Raw genomic sequence first — 24,714 nt, 5'->3', positions numbered from 1 at the left:
GCGGAGATGGGATTTCACCTTGTTGGTCAGGCTGGTCTCGAACTCCTGACCTCAGGTGATCCACCTGCCTTGGCCTCCTAAAGTGTTGGGATTGAGCCACCGCATCCGCCAGTTTTGGTGTATTTTTAATCCACAAGACTCTTGGAGAAAGCTAAGGAGATTTTTTAAATGTTTCTTCATCTGATATTGTAAAGTATCAGGGGTCACAGACATCTTTTCTGTAAAAGGCCAGAAAATAAATATTTTAGGTTTTGCCAGCCAAGCAGTCTGTATCATAGCTACTCAACTCTGCTGTTGAATTTTTTTTACTGACAGCACTCTTCTATTTCCAGATTAAATAGCTAGATTGTTTATCCTTGACACATATTATTTACGCTTGTTATAGAAAGCAAATATAGTAGAAAAGTACTAAAAAGGAAGTATAATTACTGGAGCTGCCACTACTCAGAGATAACTAATGTTTTTAAAATACCTTTTAGACAGATAGCTTTATGTAGGTATATGTACTTTGTGTGTGTGTGTGTGTGTGTATATATACACTCATCTCTATACTCTTATGTAAATTGTTAATATACATGTTTTTGTAGTCTGCTTTATTTACTAATCTGTTTTATAGAGCTTTATCAGTTAACATAGAACTATGGAATTTTTTCTTTAAAAAATTTTTTTTTCTTTTTTTTGTAGAGACAGAGTCTTGCTTTGTTGCCCAGACTGATCTTCACGAACTCGTGGCTTCAAGCGATCCTCCCACCTAAGCCTCCCAAAATGCTGGGATGACAGGCGTGAGGCACCACACCCAGCTACAACTGTTAGTTTTAGTAATTGTTTATACTTTGTTGCAGGGCTGGCAAACTATGCCCACAGGCCACTTGTTTTGGCAAATAAAGTTTTATTGGAACACAACCATGCACATTTGCTTACAAATTGTCTACGGTTGCTTTCACACTACAATGACAGAGTAGTTGTGATAGAAACCATATGGCTCACAGGTCAAAATATTTATCATCTAATCATTTACAGAGAAAGTTTGCCAACCCCTGCTCTATTGTATAGCTATATCAAATTGTATTTAACTCACTCTGATTGATAGGTCTTCACTATTTTATATGTAACTATAACCCTGGACATCCTTAGGGACACTAATCTTACTACTTCTTCAAGAGGGTACCTAGAAGTGGAATTGTTGGGCAAAACAGGTACACGTTTTAAATTGAGAAATATTGTCAGCTTACCGTTAAACAATAGTTTGTATCAATTTGGACTCACAAAAAAAAAGTGTATAAGTTCCTTTTAGTCACGTACAGCAGCTCATGCCTGTAATCCTGATGCTTTGGGAGGCTGGGGCAGGAGGATCGCTTGAGCCCAAGAGTTTGAGACCAGCTTGGGCACCATAGTGAAACCCCATCTCTACAAAAAATACAAAATTAGCTGGGCATGGTGGTGTGCACCTGTAGTCACAACTAGTTGGGAGACTGAGGCAAGAGGATCACTTGAGGCAGGAGGTCAGATCTGTAGTGAGCCATGATTGTGCCACTGCATTCTGGGCTGGGTGACAGAGCAAGACTTTGTCTCCAAAAAAAAAAAAAAAAAATCCTTTTCCATCATGTCCTCTCTTTTAACCTTGCAAGCCTACAGGTGGGAAATATTTTTATTTTCAGTTATTTTACTATTGAGATGGGATGTCTTCGTTGGATTGTTGGTCATTTGTATCTTTTGTGAGTTAATTTGTTTGGGACATCTACCCATTTTCTGTCCAGTGTTAGATTTCTTTATCAAGAGTATTGCAGATGTTTTTGTTTCTGATGTCTTGTGACATAAAGAAGTTTAAAATTTTCATATATTTTCCCTATATGCTTTCTGCTTAGAAGGGCCTTCCTTATTTGCATTAAAATGCTTCTATAGGCTGGGTGCAGTGGCTCACGCCTGTAATCCCAGCACTCTGGGAGGCCAGGACGTGCAGATCACCTGATTTCAGGAGTTCAAGACCAACCTGGCCAACATGGTGAAACCCCGTCTCTACTCCAGATATAAAAATTAGTTGGGTGTGGTGGCAGGTGCCTGTAAATCCCTGCTACTTGGGAAGCTGAGAGGCAGGAGAATTACTTGAACCCTAGAGGCAGAGGTTGCAGTGAGCCAAGATTGCACCACTGTACTCCAGCCTGGGTGACAGAGTGAAACTCTGTCTCAAAAAACAAAAAGGCTTTTATAAAATGAGCCCTCATTATGTTGCTAATTGAATGTGTAATGATTTTTAAAACTATGTGTGGTTTAACCAGAACTTTTTTTTTTTTTTGAGAAAGAGTTTTCACTCTTGTTGCCCACACTGGAGTGCAGTGGCACGATCTAGGCTCGCTGCAACCTCTGCCTCCAGGGTTCAAGTAATTCTCCTGCCTCTCAGCTTCCTGAGTAGCAGGGATTATAGGTGCCTGCCACCATGCCCAACTAATTTTTTTTTTTTTTTTTTTTTTTGGGTATTTTCAGTAGAGACAGCGTTTAACCATGTTGGCCAGGCTGGTCTCAAACTCCTGACCTCAGGTGATCCACCCGCCTCGTCAGGCTGGTTTCGAACTCCTGACCTCATGATCTGCACGCCTCAGCCTCCCAAAGTGCTGGGATTACAGGTGTGAGCCACCACGCCTGGCCAGAACTTTGTTTTTTAACACCAAAACAAGCTTCTTAATATTCTATCAATCTTCCAAAAATAAAAATCGTTTGGGCCGGACATGGTGGCTCACGCCTGTAATCCCAGCACTTTGGGAGGCTGAGGCGTGCAGATCATGAGGTCAGGAGTTCGAAATCAGCCTGACCAACATGGTGAAACCCTGCCTCTACTAAAAATACAAAAACTAGCCAGGCGTGGTGGCATGCGCCTGTAATCCTAGCTGCTCAGGAGGCTGATGCAGGAGAATCGCTTGAACCCAGGAGGCAGAGGTTGCAGTGAGCTGAGATCATGCCATTGCACTCCAGCCTGGGCGACAGAGTGAGACTCTATCTCAGAATCAAAAAAAAAAAAAAAGTTTGTATTTCTTATTTATATGTGTACCTTTCCTGTCTTTTCTAGGTTTTATCTGGTAGCTAAGAACAGACATATATACATATATTTGTTCAATTTCTATGATAACACCCTTAGCTGTTTGTGGTTCTTTTATTGTGATAGAAATGTTGAGCCTTTTAAAATAAATGAGTTCCATAGGTCAGAGGTAAGCCTATTTTTACAACTATATACATACACACACACACACACACACACACACACACACAGATTTATCTTAAGTGTCTTTAATGTTGTTATGTTGTTGACTAAAGATTGATGTGGTGGTAAAGCAGAAGACTATAGTGACAAGATTGACCTGCCAGATTTGTTAGATCCTTTGAGGCTTTTGACATTTTAAGTCACTGTCCTCATAACATTCTCTGTTACAGCTGGCTTCAGACTCCTGAACGTGAATATCCTTACTTCCACTTTTTATCCTACAGATCTTTTTTTAAAAAGAAAAATCTTTGCCTGCTTATTTTCAAAATGACTAAACATTTAATGAGTTAACATGGCTGAAACCTTCTTTTTGCAGTTGGTTGAGAATATTTTTAGCAGAGAGTACAGGTTTTTGTGTTTTTGTTTGTTTTTTAAGATGGAGTTTCACTCTTGTTGCCCAGGCTGGAGTGCAATGGCACGATCTTGGCTCACTGCAACCTCTGCCTCCCAGGTTGAAGATATTCTACTGACTCAGCCTCCTGAGTAGCTGGGATTACAGGCGCCTGCCACCACGACTGGCTAATTTTTTGTATTTTTAGTAGAGATGGGGTTTCACCGTGTTGGCCAGGCTGGTCTCAAACTCCTGACCTCAGGTAATCCACCTGCCTCAGCCTCCCAAAGTGCTGGGAGTACAGGCATGAGCCACCATGCCTGGCCAAGGGTACAAGTTTTTAACCTGTACGTATTTTTCTTGTCAGTCATTAAACCAAAGGGGCAGAACTATTAAAAAGAAAACTCCTGAAGCAAGGGATAATTTTCTCACATGGTCAAGGATTGCAAGAGGTATTACATGATTTATTTTGCTCCAATTATATGCTAGGTAGTCACTGTTTACCTCTTCATCTACAGAGGGGTGACATAGGCAGGGACCTATTTCTTGTACATTTTAGGCTTTGCCGAGTCTTATTTGCATGACATTAAGAGTCAGGTGAGGGACAGGATGTTCGGATTTACGGCTCTTTTTGACATCCAGTCAGTGTTGCCACATCATTGCCCACAGAAATAGGGACAATGAGGAGGGGCACGTCTCTGTGCTGAAGTCATTGCTGTTAGGAAGATAGAAAAAGTTTGTCTCTAACTCATGGAGCTGACTTATTCTATGTCTTATTGTATGTTGTGTTTTATGTATGTATGAACAGTGATGTTTATGTCAGGATTCTGTTTCCTAGCCCTGACAGCATGGCTATTTTTTCTCTTTCTAGGCAGACTCAGTGGGATCCTCCTACTTGGGAAAGTCCAGGAGATGATGCCAGCCTTGAGCATGAAGCTGAGATGGACCTGGGAACTCCAACATATGATGAAAACCCCATGAAGGTGAGTGTGGCTTACACATGTATTTCCTGATCATTTGGGAGTCTTTGTTCTGTCATTCTATAAGGCCAGTAGTCACATGGTCTTGGGATTCTTTTTTCCTTATTCTGAAAAATAAGTGAGTGACCATGCATGTATCAAGGTGTAGAGATGAAGTCAGGGGGAAAGAATGGTCTTTTTTAGACATTCAGAGACTCAAATGCATGCTAACTACTTACTCTTTTGAGGGAGATATATGGCCAAATATGGCCAAGGGGTGTTTTGAACACCCCTTACTATGATTGCTTCAGGGCCTCTCTCTCTCTGCCTTTTTTTTTCTTTTTTTTAAATGAGACGGAGTCTCACTCTGTTGCCCAGGCTGGAGTGCAGTGGCACACTCTCAGCTCACTGTAACCTCTGCCTCCTGGGTTCAAGCAATTCTCCTGCCTTAACCTCCCGAGTAGCTGGGACTATGGATGTGCACTCCATGCCCGGCTAACGTTTGTATTTTTAGTAGAGATGAGATTTCGTCATGTTGCCCAGGCTGGCCTTGTACTCCTGACCTCAAGCAATCTGGCTGTTTCAGCCTCCCAAAGTGTTGGGATTATAGGCATGAGCCACCACAGCTGACTATATGAAGTGTCTTGAATGAAATCAGATATCATATTTTTATGTTCTAAAACCTGAATAATATTTTTTTAATTTTGAAAATAATTAAGTACTTGACTGGTTAAATTATTGGGAATAGGTGGAAGAAGGAAGAGGGAAGACAAAGAGCTGGAGTGAGAAGGGATTAAAGTAGAAATGAATTCATTCTTCTGTTTATATTTTATTCACTTCTGGAGGAAATGTTTTTCTCTTTTCACATGTGTTTGGCATTTGCAAAAGATACACACTTAAGTTCAATCCATGTGGAGTCTGCTAAATTTCAAATGAATCACATAAATCACGTAGCCACTTCACTCTAGCTGTTGTGCTGTCTTGTTTTCCTGAATCATTTAGGAATATGCCCAAGCCTGCTAAGCACTTGCCATTTAAATTATATGTAAGCTTAAATACAAACAAAAATCACAACTCCCATTTCCAGACTTCTGTACTGTGTTAGTTACATCTTTTGAAAAATAAACAAAGGGATTAAGAAAAGATCTGGTGCAGCAATATAGCTGAGTTCTGGGGCCAAGTTTATAAAGCATGTTGGAGGCCTTACCCTTCTTGTAAGCCCAAGTTCATAGACACCGTAACTATTAATCTTGATGCAGTCTTTTGGTCTAGTATATGCATATTAAATTAGGCCTTTCAAAACAAATGAGGAATGGGCATGAAGTTCACTGCTGCTTATTTAATGCTCAAGGAATTGCCTTTCTTATATGAAGACCTGTATTAGGAAATCCAGGTCGTCAAACTAGCCAAGCATAAAGTAGGAGCTGAGAAGTAGGAGCCAAGTAAAAGGGCAGCTTATGTGCCATGCTACATAATTAGACCTTCATTCTCTGGCTAGCTGGTGAGAAAGGGAAACCTTTAAAGTGATTTGAGCAGTGACATTTGCCTTTTACAAGGCTGTCTGCTGGAGATGGACTGGAGGGGTTGACTATAGAGCTGGCACCTTTGCAATGAGCTTATTGTAATAGTTAGGTCTACTCAGCACCCAACGGCACCAGGCACCACCTGTTAAAAACGCAGACTCTCACTCCCTTTCCCAGACCTGCTAGATCAGAATCTGAAGTGATACAAGGTCCCAAGGTAATTACACATTCAAGTCTAAATAATTGGCAATATTGTTTGTGATTGACTGTAAGAGAAGTATGATCATAAAACTTTACTATATCCAACCACCCAGAGTGAGTGTATTTGTCAGGTTATGTTTGATCTTTACTCCTCTGTTACCATAGGTGCATGTGTGCCTGGAGAGTAGGCTGTTGGAAGTATTATATCCAAAAGGCAATGCCTGAATTACAATCCACTAGCTTGGAACTTTGGATCTCTAAATACACATTTTAAATCACACAGATCTGAACTTAATCTCACTCTTTTACATTTTGGTTATTTATCAGACATTTGAGTTCCTATTCCACACAAATGCCATGCCTAGACCTGGGAATACAAAAGGAGTATAAGGCAAGGTTATTGCTCCCAGGGGTCATAGGAAGGTAAGGTTTGAAAATGTACAGTATTATGTGATTAAGTGGTAAACTGAGGGATTTATTTATTTTGTCGTTTGGTTTGCTTTGATTTGTTTTTAGAGGCAGGGTCTCCCTCACTCTGTAGCCCAGGCTGGAGTACAGTGGTGCAAGTATAGCTTACCGTAACCTCGAACTCCCCGGCTCAAGTAATCCTTTCGTCTCAGCCTCCTGAGTAGCCAGGACTATAGATGCGTGCCACCATGCCTGGCTAATTTTTAAAAATTTTTGTAGACAACAAACAAGGACTTTAGAGGCCTGCAAAAGAAAATATAGTCTATCCTAGGAAGGAAAAGAGCACTAAACTACATCTAACACTTAATTCACAATTAATTCTGATATATTGATGTGTTCATGTTTGTTGGGGGAGGTATATGTATAAAAATGAAAGGGAACGGGAGATTATAAAGAGAAAACATTCCTCCTAATACTAGCTCTTAACTGCCTCGGGGGGTTATAGAGTAGTACTTCTAATGGAGATTCAAAGGTGTCAGCTTCACACAGTTGTTAGAGAAGATTGGAGAGGCCCTTTTATTCTTTTCTGCCACTGTATGTATATATAAATAAATCCCTCCTGGGATTCAAATAATAATAATGAGAGTGCACAAAGAATTAAGCTGCCAAATGTATTTCCTGTTGTGAACAAATAAAGGTAGAGATCTTCTCTCCCAAAAAGAATCATCACAGGCTAGGCACGGCAGCTCACTTTGGGAGGCCAAGGTGGCCCGATCACTTGAGCCCAGGAGTTCAAGACTAGCCTAGCCAACATGGTGAAACCTTGTGGCTCACGCCTGTATTCCCAGCACTTTGGGAGGCCCAGGCGGGTGGATCACCTGAGGTCAGGAGTTTGAGACCAGCCTGGCCCACATGGTGAAACCCTGTCTCTACTAAAAATAGAAAAATTAGCTGGGCATGGTGGCACATGCCTGAGCACATAGTAATCCCAGCTGCTCGAAAGGCTGAGGCAAGAGAATTGCTTGAACCCCGGAGACGGGGGTTGCAGTGAGCCGAGATTGCACCACTGCACTCCAACCTGGGCAACATGAGCAAGACTCTGTCTCAAAAAAAATAAAAAGAGAGAATATGATCAAACCACGACAGGGCTTATAACTTTAGTTACTTGAGTGCAAGTGTTAAGATTTGGTCTTGGTTTTCAGTCAGAAATTCACATATAGAATCAATCAGATTAATTTCTCTATACCCAAGAGCTGAGTTCTTAGGAGATACGCACATTCCCCTAGACTTCAGACCAGCCTCTTTCTAGATTACTTCTCCTTCAAGTCTGTCCCTGCCTACACTGGCAGTCCTGCACCACCTGCCTCCTCAGCATGGTACAAGTGGTTGCTTATAGCTCTGTCTTGCTTTTTCATCCTGGGAACATAGAAGTAACTCAACCAGAGGAAGTTATGAGGACTTTGTGAGAAAGTCCTTTAAAGCATTTGAGCTTTAAAGGATGAGGAATTTTTCAGTAAGCAAAGATAGGCTAAAAGGAAAGCTGGAGCAAAGGCAGGGAAGGAGGAGGGGAATGTTTGGGATATGTTTGGGGAATAGCTCTGTTTACTTGTAGGAGGAACATAGGCATCATAAAACTTGTAATCCAGCATGAGGTTGGAAGGGCATTGTTGGGGATAGACCTTGGGAATTTGAAAATGTAAAAGAATACGAACCTTTGTATGGTGGGAGGAAACCTTTGAATTTTTTTTAGTAAAATTTATCTCGAGGCTTATGTCTGTAGGCCCTAAAATTCAGAAATGATTCTGTAAATAAAGGAATTGACAAGTACTTGTGCAAAGCAATTCAGTCTTTAAGGATGGCTTTTTTTTTTCTCCCCCTCTCTGAGACAGTCTCATTCTGTCACCCAGGCTGGAGTGCAGTGGTGCGATCTCGGCTCATTGCAACCTCTGCCTCCCGGGTTCAAACAATTCTCATGCCTCAGCCTACTGAGTAACTGGGATTACAGGCACCTGCCCCCACACCTGGCTGATTTTTGTTTTTGAAGTAGAGATGGGGTTTCACCATGTTGGCCAGGCTGGTCTTGAACTCCTGACTTCAGGTGATCCACTCGTCTTGGCCTCCCAAAGTGCTGGGATTACAGGTGTGAGCCACCCTGCCTGGCCAGGATGGTTATTTTATAGCACCTTTTTGCTACTCATGACTCTGACAGTCCTCTGCCTTTTAATTGGTGTGTTAAACATATCAGTAGGTTTGGACTTAAGATCTACCCTCTTGTTATTTGTTTTTATTTATTTATTTATTTTTGGAGACAGATTCTTGCTCTGTCACCCGGGCTGGAGTGCAGTGGCATGATCTTGGCTCACTGCAATCTCTGCCTCCTGGGTTCAAGCAATTTTCCTGCCTCAGCCTCCTGAGTAGCTGGGATTACAGGCACCCGCCACCACGCCCGGCTAATTTTTGTATTTTTAGTAGAGACTGGGTTTCATGTTACCCAGGCTGGTCTCAAACTCCTGACCTCAGGCGATCCACCTGCCTCAGCCTCCCAAAGTGCCGGGATTATAGGTGTGAGCCACCGTGCCCAGCCTTATTATTTGTTTTTAAATTTTTATTTGTCTTTGCTTTCTTTTGGATTGATTTAGAATTTATTTCAGTATTCTGTGTTTTTTTGTTTTGTTTTTTTCCTACTGACTTAGCCATACCTCTTTATTTTATTTTATTTTTTATTTTTTTGAGCCATGGTCTCACTCTGTTTCCCAGGCTGGAGTGCGGTGGCACCATCAGGGCTCACTGTAGTCTCCACCTCCCAGGCCCACATGATCCTCCCGTCTTAGCCACCCAAGTAGCTAATTTTTGTACATTTTTGTAGAGACAGGGTCTCGTGGTGTTGGTGACCAGGCTGGTCTCAAACTTCTGGTGTCAAGCAATTTTCCTGTTGTGGCCTCCCAAAGTGCTGGGATTACAGGTGTGAGCTACCAAGCTCACACCTGGCCTGCTTTACTTCTTGGTGGTTGTTTTAAGACAGTGGTTCTCAAAATGTTTGGTATGGGGACCCCTAGGGTTCCTAAGACCCTTTCAAGGGAGCCACAAGGTCAAAGCTGTTTTTTTTTTGTTTTTTTTTTTTGTTTTTTTTTTGTTTTGAGACGGAGTCTCGCTGTGTCTCCCAGGCTGGAGTGCAGTGGCATGATCTCGGCTCACTGCAAGCTCCGCCTCCCGGGTTCACGCCATTCTCCGGCCTCAGCCTCCCAAGTAGCTGAGACTACAGGCGCCCGCCACCACGCCCGGCTAGTTTTTTGTATTTTTAGTAGAGACGGGGTTTCACCATGTTAGCCAGGATAGTCTCGATCTCCTGACCTCGTGATCCACCTGCCTCGGCCTCCCAAAGTGCTGGGATTACAGGCTTGAGCCAACGCGCCCGGCCAAAGCTGTTTTAATAATAATATGAAAACATTACATTCCTCTGTCACATTTGGTACATTCACAAATATGCCATGGAATTTTCCAGGGAGCACATGACATATTTTAATGCAGAAGGCAGTGAGACTTCAGCTATATTCTAAGTGAGTTGTTAAAAGTGATTTCCAAAATGTAAAACTGCCACTCTTAACTGAAGTGCTTTAGTTTTGGAAAACAGTTATTTTTCACAAAAAATTATATTATTGTTATATAATAGATTTGCTAATGTTATTTTAAAATAATGCTTGATTTTTTTCTCAGTTTAACTTAATTTCTAATATGAAAAATTTTGATAGCTATAACCCATATGAATAAAAGCTCTTTGCAGTCCTCAGTGTTTTAAAAGTATAAAGGGATCTTGAGACCTACACATTTGAAAAACAGTATTGTAAGGTTTACAGTATGCATATTTATCTTATCACAATCTACCATTAAGTCCTGTATTTACCCACATATTTACCATTTCCAGCACTTCATTCTCTCGTGTAGATTTGAATTTCCGTCTGGAATCGTTTTCCTTTAACCTAAAGAATTTCCTTTAACATTTCTAGTATTTCAGATCTACTGTTGATGCATTTTGTCAGCTTTTGTCTGAAGAAAGGTATTTATCTTACCACTTTTTAAAAAGTAGTGGGTTTTTTTTTTTTTGAGATGGAGTCTTGCTCTGTTGCCCAGGCTGGACTGCAGTGGCATGATCTCGGCTCACTGCAAGCTCCGCCTCCCGGGTTCACGCCATTCTCCTGCCTCAGCCTCCCAAGTAGCTGGGACTACTGGCGCCCACCACTATACCCGGCTAATTTTTTGTATTTTTTAGTAGAGACGGGGTTTCAGTGTGTTAGCCAGGATGGTCTCAATCTCCTGACCTCGTGATCTGCCCGCCTTGGCCTCCCAGTGCTGGGATTACAGGCGTGAGCCACCGTGCCCGGCCATAGTCTTTATTTTTAAAGCAATTTTAGTTCTATTTTGGCATAGCAAAATTGAACAGGAAGTACGGAGAGTTTCCATATACCCCCTGCACATGCACAAGCTTCCCTTTCTGTCAACATCAAAGCACCAGAGTGGTACATTTGTTACAATTGATGAATCTACTATGACACATTATTACCACCCAAAGTCCATAATTTACATTAGGATTCATTCTTGGTATTGTACATTTGTGGGTTTTAACAAAGGTATTGTGTCATCTATATAGCATCATAGTAACATACAGAATAGTTTCACTGCCCTAAAAACCTTTTGAACTGCTTCCTATTCATCATGCCTTCTTTCCTCATCTCTCTTTCCCGGTTCCTGGCAACCACTGATCTCTTTACGGTCTTCATAGTTTTGCTTTTTCCAGTAGTTAGCTACAGTAGGTAGCCTTTTCAGATTGGCTTCATTCACTTAGCAATATGCATTGAGGCTTCTACCATGTCTTTTCATGGCCTGATAGCTCATTTCCTTTTAGCACTGAATGTCTGAGTGTACCGCAGTTTATTTATCATTCACTTACTGAAGGACATCTTGGTTGCTTCCAACTTTTGGCAATTATAAATAAAGCTATTAAAAACATCCATGTGCAGGTTTATTATGACAGATACTTTCAGTGGATATGGAATTCTAAATTTATATTTTTTTCCTTTCAACACTTAAAAGATGTTTCCATTTTTTAATAATAGTTTATAATAAAAATATAATTATCTTTTTCCCCCATATATCTTGATTTTGTCTTTTATAAACAGTTTTTAGTGGTTTATTATATACTTTGGTTTTGTTTTCTTTGTGTTTAATCTGCTTTGATTCTTGTACATTTTAGATTCATGATTGGTAGTTTTCATCAAATATGGAAATTTTTTCAAATATATCTTTTTATACCATTGTCCCTTTTCCTGGGACTCCAATTATATACATGTTGTTAAACCGCTTGATACTGTCTCACAGAGCACCACATCTCTGTCAAACTTTTTTCAGCTCTTTTCTCCCTATGCTTCAGTTTGCATGGTTTCTGTTGCCCTCTTTTTAAAGTTCACTGATTTACCTTCTGTATTGAATTAGCTAAGCTCATCCATTGATTCATTTTTAAATTTCAGTTATATTTTTCTGCTCTCAAATTTTAATTTGCTTATTTTTAATAGTTTTAATTACTTTTTTATTTTAAACAGTGCTCTCACTTCATTGTATTTTTCATTTTTCATTTTATTTTATTCTTTTTTCGAGACAGGTCTCACTGTGTTGTCCAGGCTGGAGTTCGGTGGTGCGATATCAGCTCACTGCAACCTCCGCTTCCCAGGTTTAAGCGATTCTCCTGCCTCAGCCTCCCGAGTAGCTGGGATTACAGGCGCCTGCTACCAAGCCCAGCTAATTTTTGTATTTTTATGGGGTTTTGCCCTGTTGGCCAGGCTAGTCTCAATCTCCTGACCTCAATTGATCTGCCCATCTGGGCTTCCCAAAGTGCTGGGATTACAGGCGTGTGCCATTGCACCCGGCCATTTTTACTTAATTTAAATGTCTGCTTTTTGTAGTCAAGTCCCAGAATAAAATGTTATTTTTAGGAATATGTTTAACTGAAAAACTGCATTTAAGTGTAGGCATTTAAGCAAACTAACTTTGCATGATAAAGCCCCTATCAAGTATCTCATACTTAAGCAGGTACCTCCAAATCATAGTTTGTAGCTTTATTGTAGCTTTTTTCAAAATACATTTTATACCATGTGTTCCCCCAGGAAATCCCTGGTATCTTCCTGTCAGGTTAAAGAGACAAGAAACACAATAGGACAGTGATTATATTTTTAAGTATTAGAGTGGTTAGAGTCCCAGGTATTCTATATGCAGACCACTATACTCATATTTGTGTTTTATTTTTTATTTTGTTTTGTTTTATATTTGTATGTTTTAATAAGTTTCTGGTCCAAAGGCTTACATTTTTATAGAAGCTACAGTTTTAGTTCCACGACCAGATAAAGACAGGGCAGCCCTGTGATCTACAAGATTGAAGGGTAGCTGGACGCAGTGGCTCACACCTCCATAATCCTAACACCTTGGGATGCCAAAGCAAAACTATTATAAAAATTTTTTTAAAAATTAGCCAGGCATTTTGGTGCACATGCGTAGTCCCAGCTGTTTGGGGGGCTGAGGTGGGAGAATCACCCAAGCCCCAGAGGTTGAGGCTACAGTGAGCCAAGATCATGCCACTGCACTCCAGCCTGGTGACAGAGTGAGACATTGTCTCCAAAAGAAAAATACAAATAAAAGTTTGGGGGAGTTTGATAGCTCAGGGTTAGAACCATTTCTTGGTGACACTGAGATGGTCGAGCTGGTCTACAACAAATCTATGTGAGGGGAAACTGGAAGTGTTGGCTGTCTTCATGGCCCCAAAGTCCTCTGCCCTGTGCACTGCAGTGTGGCCATACTCCTGCCCCGTGGTCAGGTAGGGCATGCTCAGCCAGTAGTGGTGCTCCAGATGACCAATCTACTGCCACCAGGAATGGTACTGTGGTTGGGGAGGGCAGTCAGGAACATGGTGCCACCTGTGCTTGTCTGTCCCTTTGGCCCAGTAGTTTTAATTTCTTCACTGTGTTCATGTTTTCTTTCATAACTGTGAAGATTTATAATAACTTTTAAATAATCGCCTGCTATTTTCAGTTGAACACTGGACATTGTGACTGTTACATTGTTGAGTTTCAAAATTTTGTTACTTTCCATTAAAGAATGTTGAATTTGTTCTGATAGTCAAGTTACTTGTGGATCACCTTGATTTTTTAGAGGCTGTTCTTTTTTTTTTTTTTTTTTTTTTTTTTTGAGACGGAGTCTCGCTCTGTAGCCCAGGCTGGAGTGCAGTGGCCGGATCTCAGCTCACTGCAAGCTCTGCCTCCCGGGTTCACGCCATTCTCCGGCCTCAGCCTCCTGAGTAGCTGGGACTACAGGCGCCCGCCACCTCGCCCGGCTAGTTTTTTGTATTTCTTAGTAGAGACGGGGTTTCACCATGTTAGCCAGGATGGTCTCGATCTCCTGACCTCGTGATCCACCCGTCTCGGCCTCCCAAAGTGCTGGGATTACAGGCTTGAGCCACCGCGCCCGGCCTAGAGGCTGTTCTTAATCTTTGTTGGGTTGAGTGAAGAGTAATTTTTTCTGTAGGGTATCTCCTAAGTCATCGCCTGTCTGAGATCTCCATTGAATGCCACAGGTTATCTAATGGAGATCTCTTCACTTTAGCTGGTGGAAGCTCACATGTTTCCCAGCCTTCTGTGAGCTCTGCGAATTGTTAGCTTACCTCATTTTGTCCCTTGTCTTAGGATCATAGTTTAGTGCTGCTTAATGTCCAGTGTGTGCAAACTGCCTTTTTCATGTATTTTGTCTAGTTTTCCAATTTTTAACTCTGAGAGGGCTAATTCATTTAACAGTTAATCTGTCATGACCAGAAGCACAAGTCTGGACAAGCTTTTTTTTTTTTTTTTTTTTTTTTTTTTTTTTTTTTTTAAAGCATCCTGGCTAACATGGTGAAACCCTGACTCTACCAAAAAAAAAAAAAAAATACAGGCCGGGCGCAGTGGCTCAAGCCTGTAATCCCAGCACTTTGGGAGGCCGAGACGGGTGGATCACGAGGTCAGGAGATCGAGACCATCCTGGCTAACACGGTGAAACCCCGTCTCTACTAAAAAAAAATACAAAAAACTAGCCGGGCGTGGTGGCGGGCACCTGTAGTCCCAGCTACTTGGGAGGCTGAGGCAGGAGAATGGCATGAACCCGGGAGGCGGAGCTTTCAGTGAGCTGAGAACCGGCCACTGCACTCTAGCCTGGGCGACAGAGTGAGACTCCATCTCAAAAAAAAAAAAAAAAAAAAAAAAAATTATCTGGGCGTGGCGATGGCCACCTGTAGTTCCAGGTACTTGGAAGGCTGAGGCAGGAGAATGAGGTGAACCAGGGAGGCAGAGGTTGCAGTGAGCCAAGATCACGCCATTGCACTCCAGCCTGGGCAACAAGAGCGATACTGTCTCAAAAAAAAAAAAAAAAACACACACCAGCAGCAGCAGCAGCAATATTGACACAATAAACCTAGTATAAAATCTAGTTGCTTTAGATTTACAATTTAATAGCTTTTAGTAAATTTACCAAATTATGCAGCCATTACCATAATCTGGTTTTAGAACATTTTCCTCTTCCCAGTAAGACCTCTCATACCCATTTGCAGTTACTTCCTAGCCCAGGCACTAATCCTTTTTTTTTTTTTTTATTTTTGAGATGGAGTCTCGCTCTATCTCAAAATGAGACTAAACATTGTGAGACTGTTCCTTTTCTCTTTTCTGTCCATTGTTGTTCCCTTCATTGTCTTGTACTCACCATCAAGATAAGTGTAAAGTGGTGGTAAGTGTAAAGTGTAAAATCAAATCTTCCCTTTGAGCACCTCTGACCTGAATTATTACTACTTGCACAATTGAGGCAGCAGTAAATAAACTGGCTTTTAATTAACAGTCATAAGGTATAGTAGATCTCCTCTAACTATGTTATGTTAAAATAGTAGTTTTAGAGTATTTGTTGCATTGAGGGAGTTGCAGAGAAGTGGCATCAAGAGCCAATGTATTTTTCAAACAGGGTCTTGCTCTGTCGCCCAGGCTGGAGTGCAGTGGTGTGATCTCGTCTCAATGCAGCCTTTGCCTCCTGGGTTCAAGCATTTCGCATGCCTCAGCCTCCCAGTTAGCTGGGATTACAGGCGTGCACCACCAGGCCCAGCTAATTTGTTTGTTTGTTTGTTTTGAGAAGGAGTTTCACTCTGTCACCCAGGCTGGAGTGCCATGGCGCAATCTCGGCTCACTGCAACCTCTGCCTCCCAGGTTCAAGCAATTCTGCTGCCTCAGCCTCCCAAGTAGCTGGGATTACAGGCACCCGCCACCATACCTGGCTAATTTTTCGTATTTTTATTAGAGACAGAGTTTCACCGTGTTAGCCAGGCTGGTCTTGGTCTTCTGACCTCGTGATCCGTGCACCTCAGCCTCCCAAAGTGCTGGGATTATAGGCGTGAGTCATCACGCCTGGCCCTTTTGTATTTTTAGTAGAGATGGGGTTTTGCTTTTTTGGCCAGGCTGATGTCGAACTCCTGATCTCACGTGATCTGCTCGCCTTGGCCTCCCAAAGTGCTGGGATTATAGGCCTGAGCCACCACATCCAGCCTATATAAAATTTGTTTAAGAAATAAATAATGTTGAAAATTTCCCATCTTGAGAGAGGGACATAGGCATCCAGATTCCTGAAGCCTAAAGGATCCCAAGTAAAATCAACCAAAAGAAGAATACCTTGAGACACATTACAGTTGTCACACTGTATCCATAGGGGATTGATTTCAAGACATCCCATCATGGATGCCAAAGTCTAAGGATGCTCAAGTCCCTTATAAAAGGGCATAGTGTTTGTATGTCACCTACACACGTCCTCCCATATGCTGTAAATCACCTCTGTGTTGCGTATAATACCCAATACAATGTAAATGCTATGTAAATAATGGTTATACTGTATTGGGGTTTTTTATAATCAGTTCTTGTTTGTATTATTTTTATTGTATTTTTAAAATATTTTCTATCCATGGCTGCCCTATGGATGCAGAACATCAATTGTACTAAGTTTTTACTATTTTCAAAGATCTTAACCTTTTAAAAAGTAACATGCACAGGTTCATGTGCTGCAGAGCTTAGGTTGAATTGTGTGTGTAGTGTTTATGATGACTCAGCTTCTTCTCCTGCTTCTGGATTCATGCTGCCACAAAAGATGTAGTTCCTTAGTGGATGATTTACGTTTTATGTTCTAAACAGATTTTTTTTTTTTTTTTTGAGACGGAGTATCGCTCTGTCACCCAGGCTGGAGTGCAGTGGCCTGATCTCGGCTCACTACAGACTCCGCCTCCCAGGTTAAAGCGATTCTCCTGCCGCAGCCTCCTGAGTAGCTGGGATTACAGGTGCCCACCACCGCACCTGGCTAACTTTTGTATTTTTTTTTTTTCTTTTTTTTGAGATGGAGTCTCGCTCTGTCGCCCAGGCTGGAGTGCAGTGGCCAGATCTCAGCTCACTGCAAGCTCCGCCTCCCGGGTTCCCGCCATTCTCCTGCCTCAGCCTCCCGAGTAGCTGGGACCACAGGCGCCGCCACCTCGCCCGGCTAATTTTTTGTGTTTTTAGTAGAGACGGGGTTTTGCCGTGTTAGCCAGGATGGTCTCGATCTCCTGACCTTGTGATCCGCCCATCTCGGCCTCCCAAAGTGCTGGGATTACAGGCTTGAGCCACCGCGCCCGGCCTAACTTTTGTATTTTTTAGTAGAGATGGGGTTTCATCATCTTGGCCAGGCTGGTCTTGAACTCCTGACCTCATGATCCACCCGCCTCAGCCTCCCAAAATGCTAGGATTACAGGCATGAGCCACTGCGCCCGGCCCTCTAAACAGTAATTAAATACAGAGAGAGAGAAGCATTAGCTGAGTATGTCCTGCTCTGCCTTTGTCAGGACTCATTTCTGCAACTCAAGCCATACCCTCTTGGTTCCAAGTCACATGGGCTTTGTGACATAGTCATGTCAATATTTATAATAAAGGATGATTCTATTGTGTTACACAGCCTGTGTATGGTTGGTTACCAGAACTGCCCAATAAGCTTAAGGCCATTGCCAACTAATCCAGAAGGGCTCAAGCTTCACCTTGGGTAATATAAAGGTACTCAGGCCTGCCTTGTCATAATCAGAACAGATTTCCTAGGAATCCAGATGTGCCACAGATGAAGGCTGACAGCAGGGTCATCTTCTAAAGGCAGTAAGCTCTGGCTTTCTACCAGGCCCTTTGCCTGCTCATTTCATTGTGTACTCGTAACTGTCCACTGCCTCACATAGATTTCCACCAGAAACTTTGCCTGATACTCTGTATAAGCCAAAATAGAGAAAAAGCAAACTGATTATTGTTTATTGCTGAGGATCTGGAAGCACTTCGCTTTTTTATGTATCAAAGCCCCCACCCTGTTCTCTGGTGGTTTCCTTAAAAGTGCTTTTTTTCTTTTTGGAGACAGCGTTTTGCTTTGTTGCCCAGGCTGGAGTGCAGTAGCATGATCACAGCTCACTGCAGCCTCAACCTCCTAGGCTGACACAATTCTCCAACCTCAACCTCCCAAGTAACTGGGACCACGGGCACAGCCACCATGCCCAGCTAATTTTTAAATTTTTTTATGGAGACGCTGGTCTTGAATTCCTGGGCTCAAGCGATCTCCCCATCTTGGCCTCCCAAAGTGCTGGGATTACAGGCATGAGTCACTGCGCCCCACCTGCTAATTTTTTTTTCTTTTTTTGGAGACAGAAACGCTCTGTCTCCATTTTGGCCAGGATGGTCTTGATCTCTTGACCTCGTGATACACCTGCCTCGGCCTCCCAAAGTGCTAGGATTACAGGCGTGAGCCACCGCGCCCAGCCTTACCTGCTAAATTTTTAAATGGGACTTTTTTGGAGTGGGGGGTCCTAAGGTTGTTTATGTCAATAACAAGTGCTGTCCTCAACTCTGACTCTGGTTACTTTGCTTGGCCTTGGATTTGAGTAAATGTTAGTCAGTTTCTGAAATTATTTCCCATGCCATTTGCAAACCACAGACCATGAAGAGAGGGTTTAGTAAATTTCAGTACTCTCAAGAGTATTTCATTTTGGTTCATGATTTCCATGATGTAAGTCTGGAGACCCCTCATTTTATTTCCTTTCTTGATCCCAATTGCTAGGCACTCAGGAGGACCAAGAAAGCTCCTAGACAGAGCTCAGTGGATTGTATTCTATAACTGTTTTTAAAGGCCACCCCACTGCCAACCTCACCAAGTCAGGGGTTAAATTATAAATCTATTAACAATGCTTTGGGTTCATTTAGCTTTGTGAATGCATACCCTATCCAGAGTGAAACAGGACATTTCTATTTACATAGTACCCTCACTTAGAGCCTGGCTTCTTCCATAAGACCCAGATCTTTGAGATAGCTGTCAGACCTGCAGGGGCTTTCTGTACTCATTTCTGTTGCTGCTCACCTCTGAGAGCTACAAGAGAACAGCTGGGGATGTGTTGAAGTTTCAAATAATTCTTGATCCCTTACTACCTAAGGTCTTACTGTGGAGCATACTCATACCCTGTACAACTGGGAAAAAAATAAAATCCCAAAGCAAAACACTTGAAAATAGACTTAACTTATATTAATAGTATTATTTTTGCTTAATTTTGTTTTCTTAAAAAGACAAATTGGATCTTTATGTTCGTTTTACTCTACCCCCTAATCTCCCCATACAGCTACATGAAGAAATTGGAAAAATGGAAAATACGTAAAGCTTTTATGACACAGCAGAGAAAGCTGATTTGTAACAACCTAAAGCCAAGGGAGTGCCACCTTTCTCTGGAGCTAGTCCAGCTGCTTTAGAACCAGAGCCTTCATATTGTTTATGGAAATGGAAGAAACAGAACCAGGAGATGGGTGGGGAGCAGGAAAATTATTCTGCCCTGTGCCCCTAACAAAAAAGCGTGAAGTACCTATAATATCAACTCTAGCTTCTAGATCCATTATGAAGTAACTTATATTTGGAGGGGAATACTCATAATTATTATTTTCAATGGAAAAGCACATTTACTGGGAAGGGGCCTGATGGCTAGTGGTGGGCAAAGGTTTGGGGAGATGGCCTGCATGACAGGTACTCTGAATAGCAGAGCTTCCAACTCATCACCTCCTGGTGCAGTACCTAGTTAGAGGGAAGTTGGAAGCCTCCCTCTAGCAGTGCTGGAAGGAATGTTCCTGGGTTTGTCATTATCTTGCCAGCTGGGGACACAGAGTATCTTCTGTGTCATTGTCTACTTATCTGTTCACTGGCTTTGATGACCCTCATCACCTGCCCCCTAATATTGTGATAATTCCTTAATCTTTCTGTTCCTAAACTGAAGGTACCAACCTGCAAGGAGCCTCTCTTGCATCCTCAGACTGTCTTCTACAGTCTAGCCAACTTCACCTTTGGAGGAAAGGTGATGAGTATTTAAGAGTCTTCAGAACAGAGTGTTTTGCCTCTATCCTGGAATCCTAGAATGTCAGAGGTGGGAGAGATGGAGCTTGTTTTGTGCAGGCCTCGCTTGATAGTTCAGGGAGCTGAACCCAGAACAGGGTCATGAGTGACTCTGAAATGTGTGGCTATATCAAAGTTGTAGCTTTGACTTAGGGTAGAGAATTGGAACTTAACTTATAAGAAGGAGAACCAAACCATATAACAGGATTTGAAACATAATAGCCAGGTTGACTCCAGGCCTTGTACCTGAGTCAGGGCCTCTAAATGGATTCTAATACCAAGAATCAGGTATCCCTGCTAGGGGAAAGAAAGGAGGGTTCTGGGACAGTAGGGCGTCACTAAACTGACTTCTCATACCAGCACTGCTGTGTTTTCTCCTCCATTTTTAGACTTCGAAAAAGCCCAAGACAGCAGAAGCAGACACCTCCAGTGAACTAGCAAAGAAAAGCAAAGAAGTATTCAGAAAAGAGGTAAGGTTTGGTGGATGTAAGCACTAAGCACCTCAGGCTTAAATCTGAACCCTTTCCTTTCTTGTCCTAAGTATGTCAAATATCTCTCTTGCCCCAAGATAGGCAGGAACACAAGGTGTTCCTTGTGTGTGTGTGCCTTGCTGAAGTGCTGCTTTTCCCACTGAAAACTCCTCAGCCATCTTTTCTTGGCTTGACAGGAGCCAAGTCTCAGACCACATTTGCTTGTTTGACTGTTGGCCTTCTGTAGCATCTATGGCAAAAGAAAGCTGTATGTAGTGGTAGGCTGCCTTGTCTTTGGGTATTCCTCTTGCCTCTATGATTTGACTTAGTTGTTATGTGAAAGAGGTGTGGCCTTTTTCAACTGGTTAAGCATTGACTCATTTCAACTGGTTACCCATTGACTTATTTTGTCCCCACAACAGCCCTTGAGGTAGGCAAGACAGATTGCCTTTCCTCTTATTCAGGTGAAAGAACTCAAGGTTCAGAGAAGGCAAGTTCTAGACAAAAGATTTGAACTCAGGCCTTCTGTCTCAAAGTCCACTTCTGTTTCTGTAATATCTCATTTGGTAGCTGCCTAATTTTCCAGGGCTTGGGAGAATGCTGCTCCTCTTTATGCTACCAGAAGTGTGTCTTACCAGCCTCAAGACGCTAAACTTGTCTGCCTCATAGCATCTAGATTCTCAACTCCAATCTTCATTCATTGAAGGGGCTTGTAGTGTTTTGGAAGAAACAGACCTGTAAATAAGTAACGGCAGCTGTGTGAAAATTTTGCCATATTAGGGCTGGGAGTCACAATCCAGGCTGTCAGGAAGGGCGCTTGAATCAGGGGTAGGAATTGGCCAGATGGATCAGCAGGGGACCTAACTTATGTCAATAGAATGTAGAGAGCCAAGAGAGCATCTTCCCTTCCAGGGAGTTGTAAGTGGCCCGATGGGCTATAGCACAAGGTATGGGAGGGCTGTTGAAAATGAGGTGGAATGGTATTGTGCTTCTTCCTATAGGAACTATGTGTCTGTGGGTTATCGGGAACCATTGCTGGATTTTAAGCAGGGGGTAATGAAATCCCTGTCTGTGTTTGAGGGGATAGACTGAAGGAAGAGAGTTTGGAGGCCAGGAAACCCCAGAAAAACCTTGAGTTAAAAGGCTTATCCAGGGATAAAGTTCAGTTTCTTAAGATCCCTTTGTGAACATATTGGTATTTCAGCTCATTCAACCAGCAGCTGTTTCTTTAGTGCCTACCCTTGTGATATATAGCCTTGTTCTTTGAACACCTGAAGGCTCACTGAATTTTAGTCATGGGTAGACCTTGTTCAGAGTGCTCTCTGATGAAATAGCTGTGACTGGCCTCTTTATTCTCTTTGTCCTCTGTGATCTTAGCACCACAAATACCTCTGAAGGTCCTATTCCTAGAGTGTTTGGGAGCACCTGGGTAGGACAGACCATACTTAGACAGCCCAGGGAGGACATAGTAAGTGGTGGAATGAAAATGATTCTGCCCAGGTTTTCCTTTGCTGGCTGTCATATCATGCTTGATCTGCTTCACATGCTGTGGTATGACCACTTAAAGAATCTGAGTACCCTTCAATGACAAAATTCCTGTGGTTCCTGGGGTTGCTAAGCCTCACAGAAGCTCTGGAACACCTGCTGTGCCCTGCCTTGCCTCTAGGGCCCAGAGAACCTAGCTACTGTCTTTATGCTGAGGACACAAAATTCATTGGCTGAAACCTGGGGCTGCTGAAGGAGTCGACATTGAAGTCATGCTGTTGAGTCCCTCCAGCCTCCTTTAAGCCTTGCTTAGTCCATCCAGGGGAGCTCTTTCCCTCTCAGACTGAGCCCGTATCCTTTTTTCAGATCTTACTGGCTTACTAGTATTCCACTGTCCAAACCAGCCAACCTGAGGGAGAAAGGATTGGCTGGCTTTACTCACTACCTTTTCTAGTTATTTCCTCAGTACAACTCCTCGCCCTCTCTGGACTGTTGAGCAATGTGTTCTTTTTTCTTTGCCTGCAGATGTCCCAGTTCATCGTCCAGTGCCTGAACCCTTACCGGAAACCTGACTGTAAAGTGGGAAGAATTACCACAACTGAAGACTTTAAACATCTGGCTCGCAAGGTACTCCCCTTGCTTTTGGTAGCCCACCAGGCAACGTTCTGGGCAAACTGTGTACTTTCTAAGAAGCCCTTTTCATCATAGAAAGTTTTTTTTTTTTTTTCTTGTCAGATGTCAGGGCTGGGGACCCAGGAACGGGGAGGGGAGGTTTGGGGAGGGATGCACACCCTTACATGAGAGCAGTAGTTCTCTAAGAAATTTTCAGAGCTCAGCTTATCCTTTCTGGTGATCCTAGCACCAGTCTGCCCCAACATCTACCCCCTTATTAACTTCCTGTCTTGGTGAGAAGGGCCCTGAAGCAGCAGGCTGGATTACCACCCCTGTCCTCCCCCTCAAATCGTTTCTGCTCTGATTGGTGGCTGTGGTCTCTCTTCCTGTGCCCTGGACAGCTGACTCACGGTGTTATGAATAAGGAGCTGAAGTACTGTAAGAATCCTGAGGACCTGGAGTGCAATGAGAATGTGAAACACAAAACCAAGGAGTACATTAAGAAGTACATGCAAAAGTTTGGGGCTGTTTACAAACCCAAAGAGGACACTGAGTTAGAGTGACTGTTGGGCCAGGGTGGGAGGATGGGTGGTCAGGTAAGACAGACTCTAGGGAGAGGAAATCCTGTGGGCCTTTCTGTCCCACCCCTGTCAGCACTGTGCTACTGATGACACATCACCCTGGGGAATTCAACCCTGAAGATGTCAACTGAAGGCCACAAAAATGAACTCCATCTACAAGTGATTACCTAGTTGTGAGCTGTTGGCATGTGGTTAGAAGCCATCAGAGGTGCAAGGGCTTAGAAAAGACCCTGGCCAGACCTGACTCCACTCTTAAACCTGGGTCTCCTCCTTGGCGGTGCTGTCAGCGCACAGACCCATGCGCATCCCCACCCACAACCCTTTACCCTGATGATCTGTATTATATTTTAATGTATATGTGAATATATTGAAAATAATTTGTTTTTTCCTGGTTTTTGTTTGGTTTTCGTTTTGCTTTTAGCCTCTACATGCTAGGATCACAGGAAGACTTTGTAAGGACAGTTTAAGTTCTCCTGCAAGGTTTAATTTGTTATCATGTAAATATTCCAAAGCAGGCTGCCTTGTGGTTTTGGCCAGCCTTGTGCTATGTTGATAAGAATGATTTACTGCTTAAAATCACTTTACTTTATCCAATTTTTACTGAACTTTTTATGTAAAAAAATAAAATCAATTAAAGAAATTGGCATGTGTGTTCCCTAAAAGTTAATTGAGCATATTTGTGTGTAATGATATCACTGGAAAAAGGAGAGATAGTGGCCTTAGATGTGTGAAGTCCAAGGTTAATCCCTGTGATTGTATTTTATTACAGGACTTGTTCATTCTCCACAGGTCCTACTCTGACTTAGGCAGACGTTTGCCAGGTGACTGACACTTGTAGGCTTGGGATCTTATGACTGCTCAGGCATTGGGTCAATTTGCACATGCATTCCAGAGCAAAAGAAGCAGCATCTAGGGCATCTTTGGCCCTAGGCTTCTTTATTTTGGTTAATCATCAGTCAAGAGAAAGGCAAATTTATCGTTTCCCTTGATACTTTCTCCTGGGTGGAGAGAAGCATTGAAATCTTTTCCCCCCATGGACTTGATTTTTCTAAGCCCACTGGAATGCTTTTTTGGGGGGCAGAGACAGGGTCTCGCTCTGTTGCCCAGGCTGGAGTGTAGTGGTGTGATCATAGCTCATTGCATCCCTGAACTCTTGGGCCCAAGCAATCTTCTTGCCTCAGCCTCTGGAGTAGCTAGGACTACTAGCTAATATTTAAAAAAATTTTTTTGTAGAGACGCAGGGTCTTGCTGTGTTACCCAAGCTGGTCTGACTTCCTGGCCTCAAGTAATGCTCCTGCTTTTGAATCCCAAAGTGTTGCGACACATGGTTTGAAATGCTCATTTGATGTTTGGGTTCCCTAGCTTCCAACTGTGCTCCCTAACACTGGGGTTGGACACTAGAGGACAGAATAGGACCCCTATAA

General features: G+C 42.6%; 1 protein-coding gene across 17 annotated transcripts in view; it reads left to right on the top strand.

Annotated features, from left to right (window-relative positions):
• The window catches only part of SETD2 (SET domain containing 2, histone lysine methyltransferase), a 153,442-nt gene extending 129,512 nt beyond the window's left edge, over positions 1 to 23,930 (top strand). For 15 of the 17 annotated variants that reach the window (XR_010584720.1, XR_012431085.1, XR_012431083.1 and 12 more), the window contains 4 exons: positions 4,456 to 4,567; positions 20,532 to 20,612; positions 22,623 to 22,724; positions 23,111 to 23,930. Coding sequence is in view for 10 of the 17 variants with exons in the window: in XM_065539431.1 (XP_065395503.1) it covers positions 4,456 to 4,567; positions 20,532 to 20,612; positions 22,623 to 22,724; positions 23,111 to 23,272 (457 nt within the window). In the remaining 7 variants the exon portion in view is untranslated. Of the gene's footprint in view, positions 1 to 684; positions 809 to 4,455; positions 4,568 to 20,531; positions 20,613 to 22,622; positions 22,725 to 23,110 lie in introns of those variants that run through there. The other 2 variants (XR_012431081.1, XR_010584712.1) reach the window with 1 other exon arrangement.
• Positions 23,931 to 24,714: the final 784 nt, after the last annotated feature.

This window comes from Macaca fascicularis, chromosome 2 (genome assembly GCF_037993035.2).
Source record: "Macaca fascicularis isolate 582-1 chromosome 2, T2T-MFA8v1.1".
In the NCBI taxonomy this organism is placed as follows: Eukaryota; Metazoa; Chordata; class Mammalia; order Primates; family Cercopithecidae; genus Macaca; species Macaca fascicularis.
This window is presented reverse-complemented; position numbering and strand designations above follow the sequence as displayed.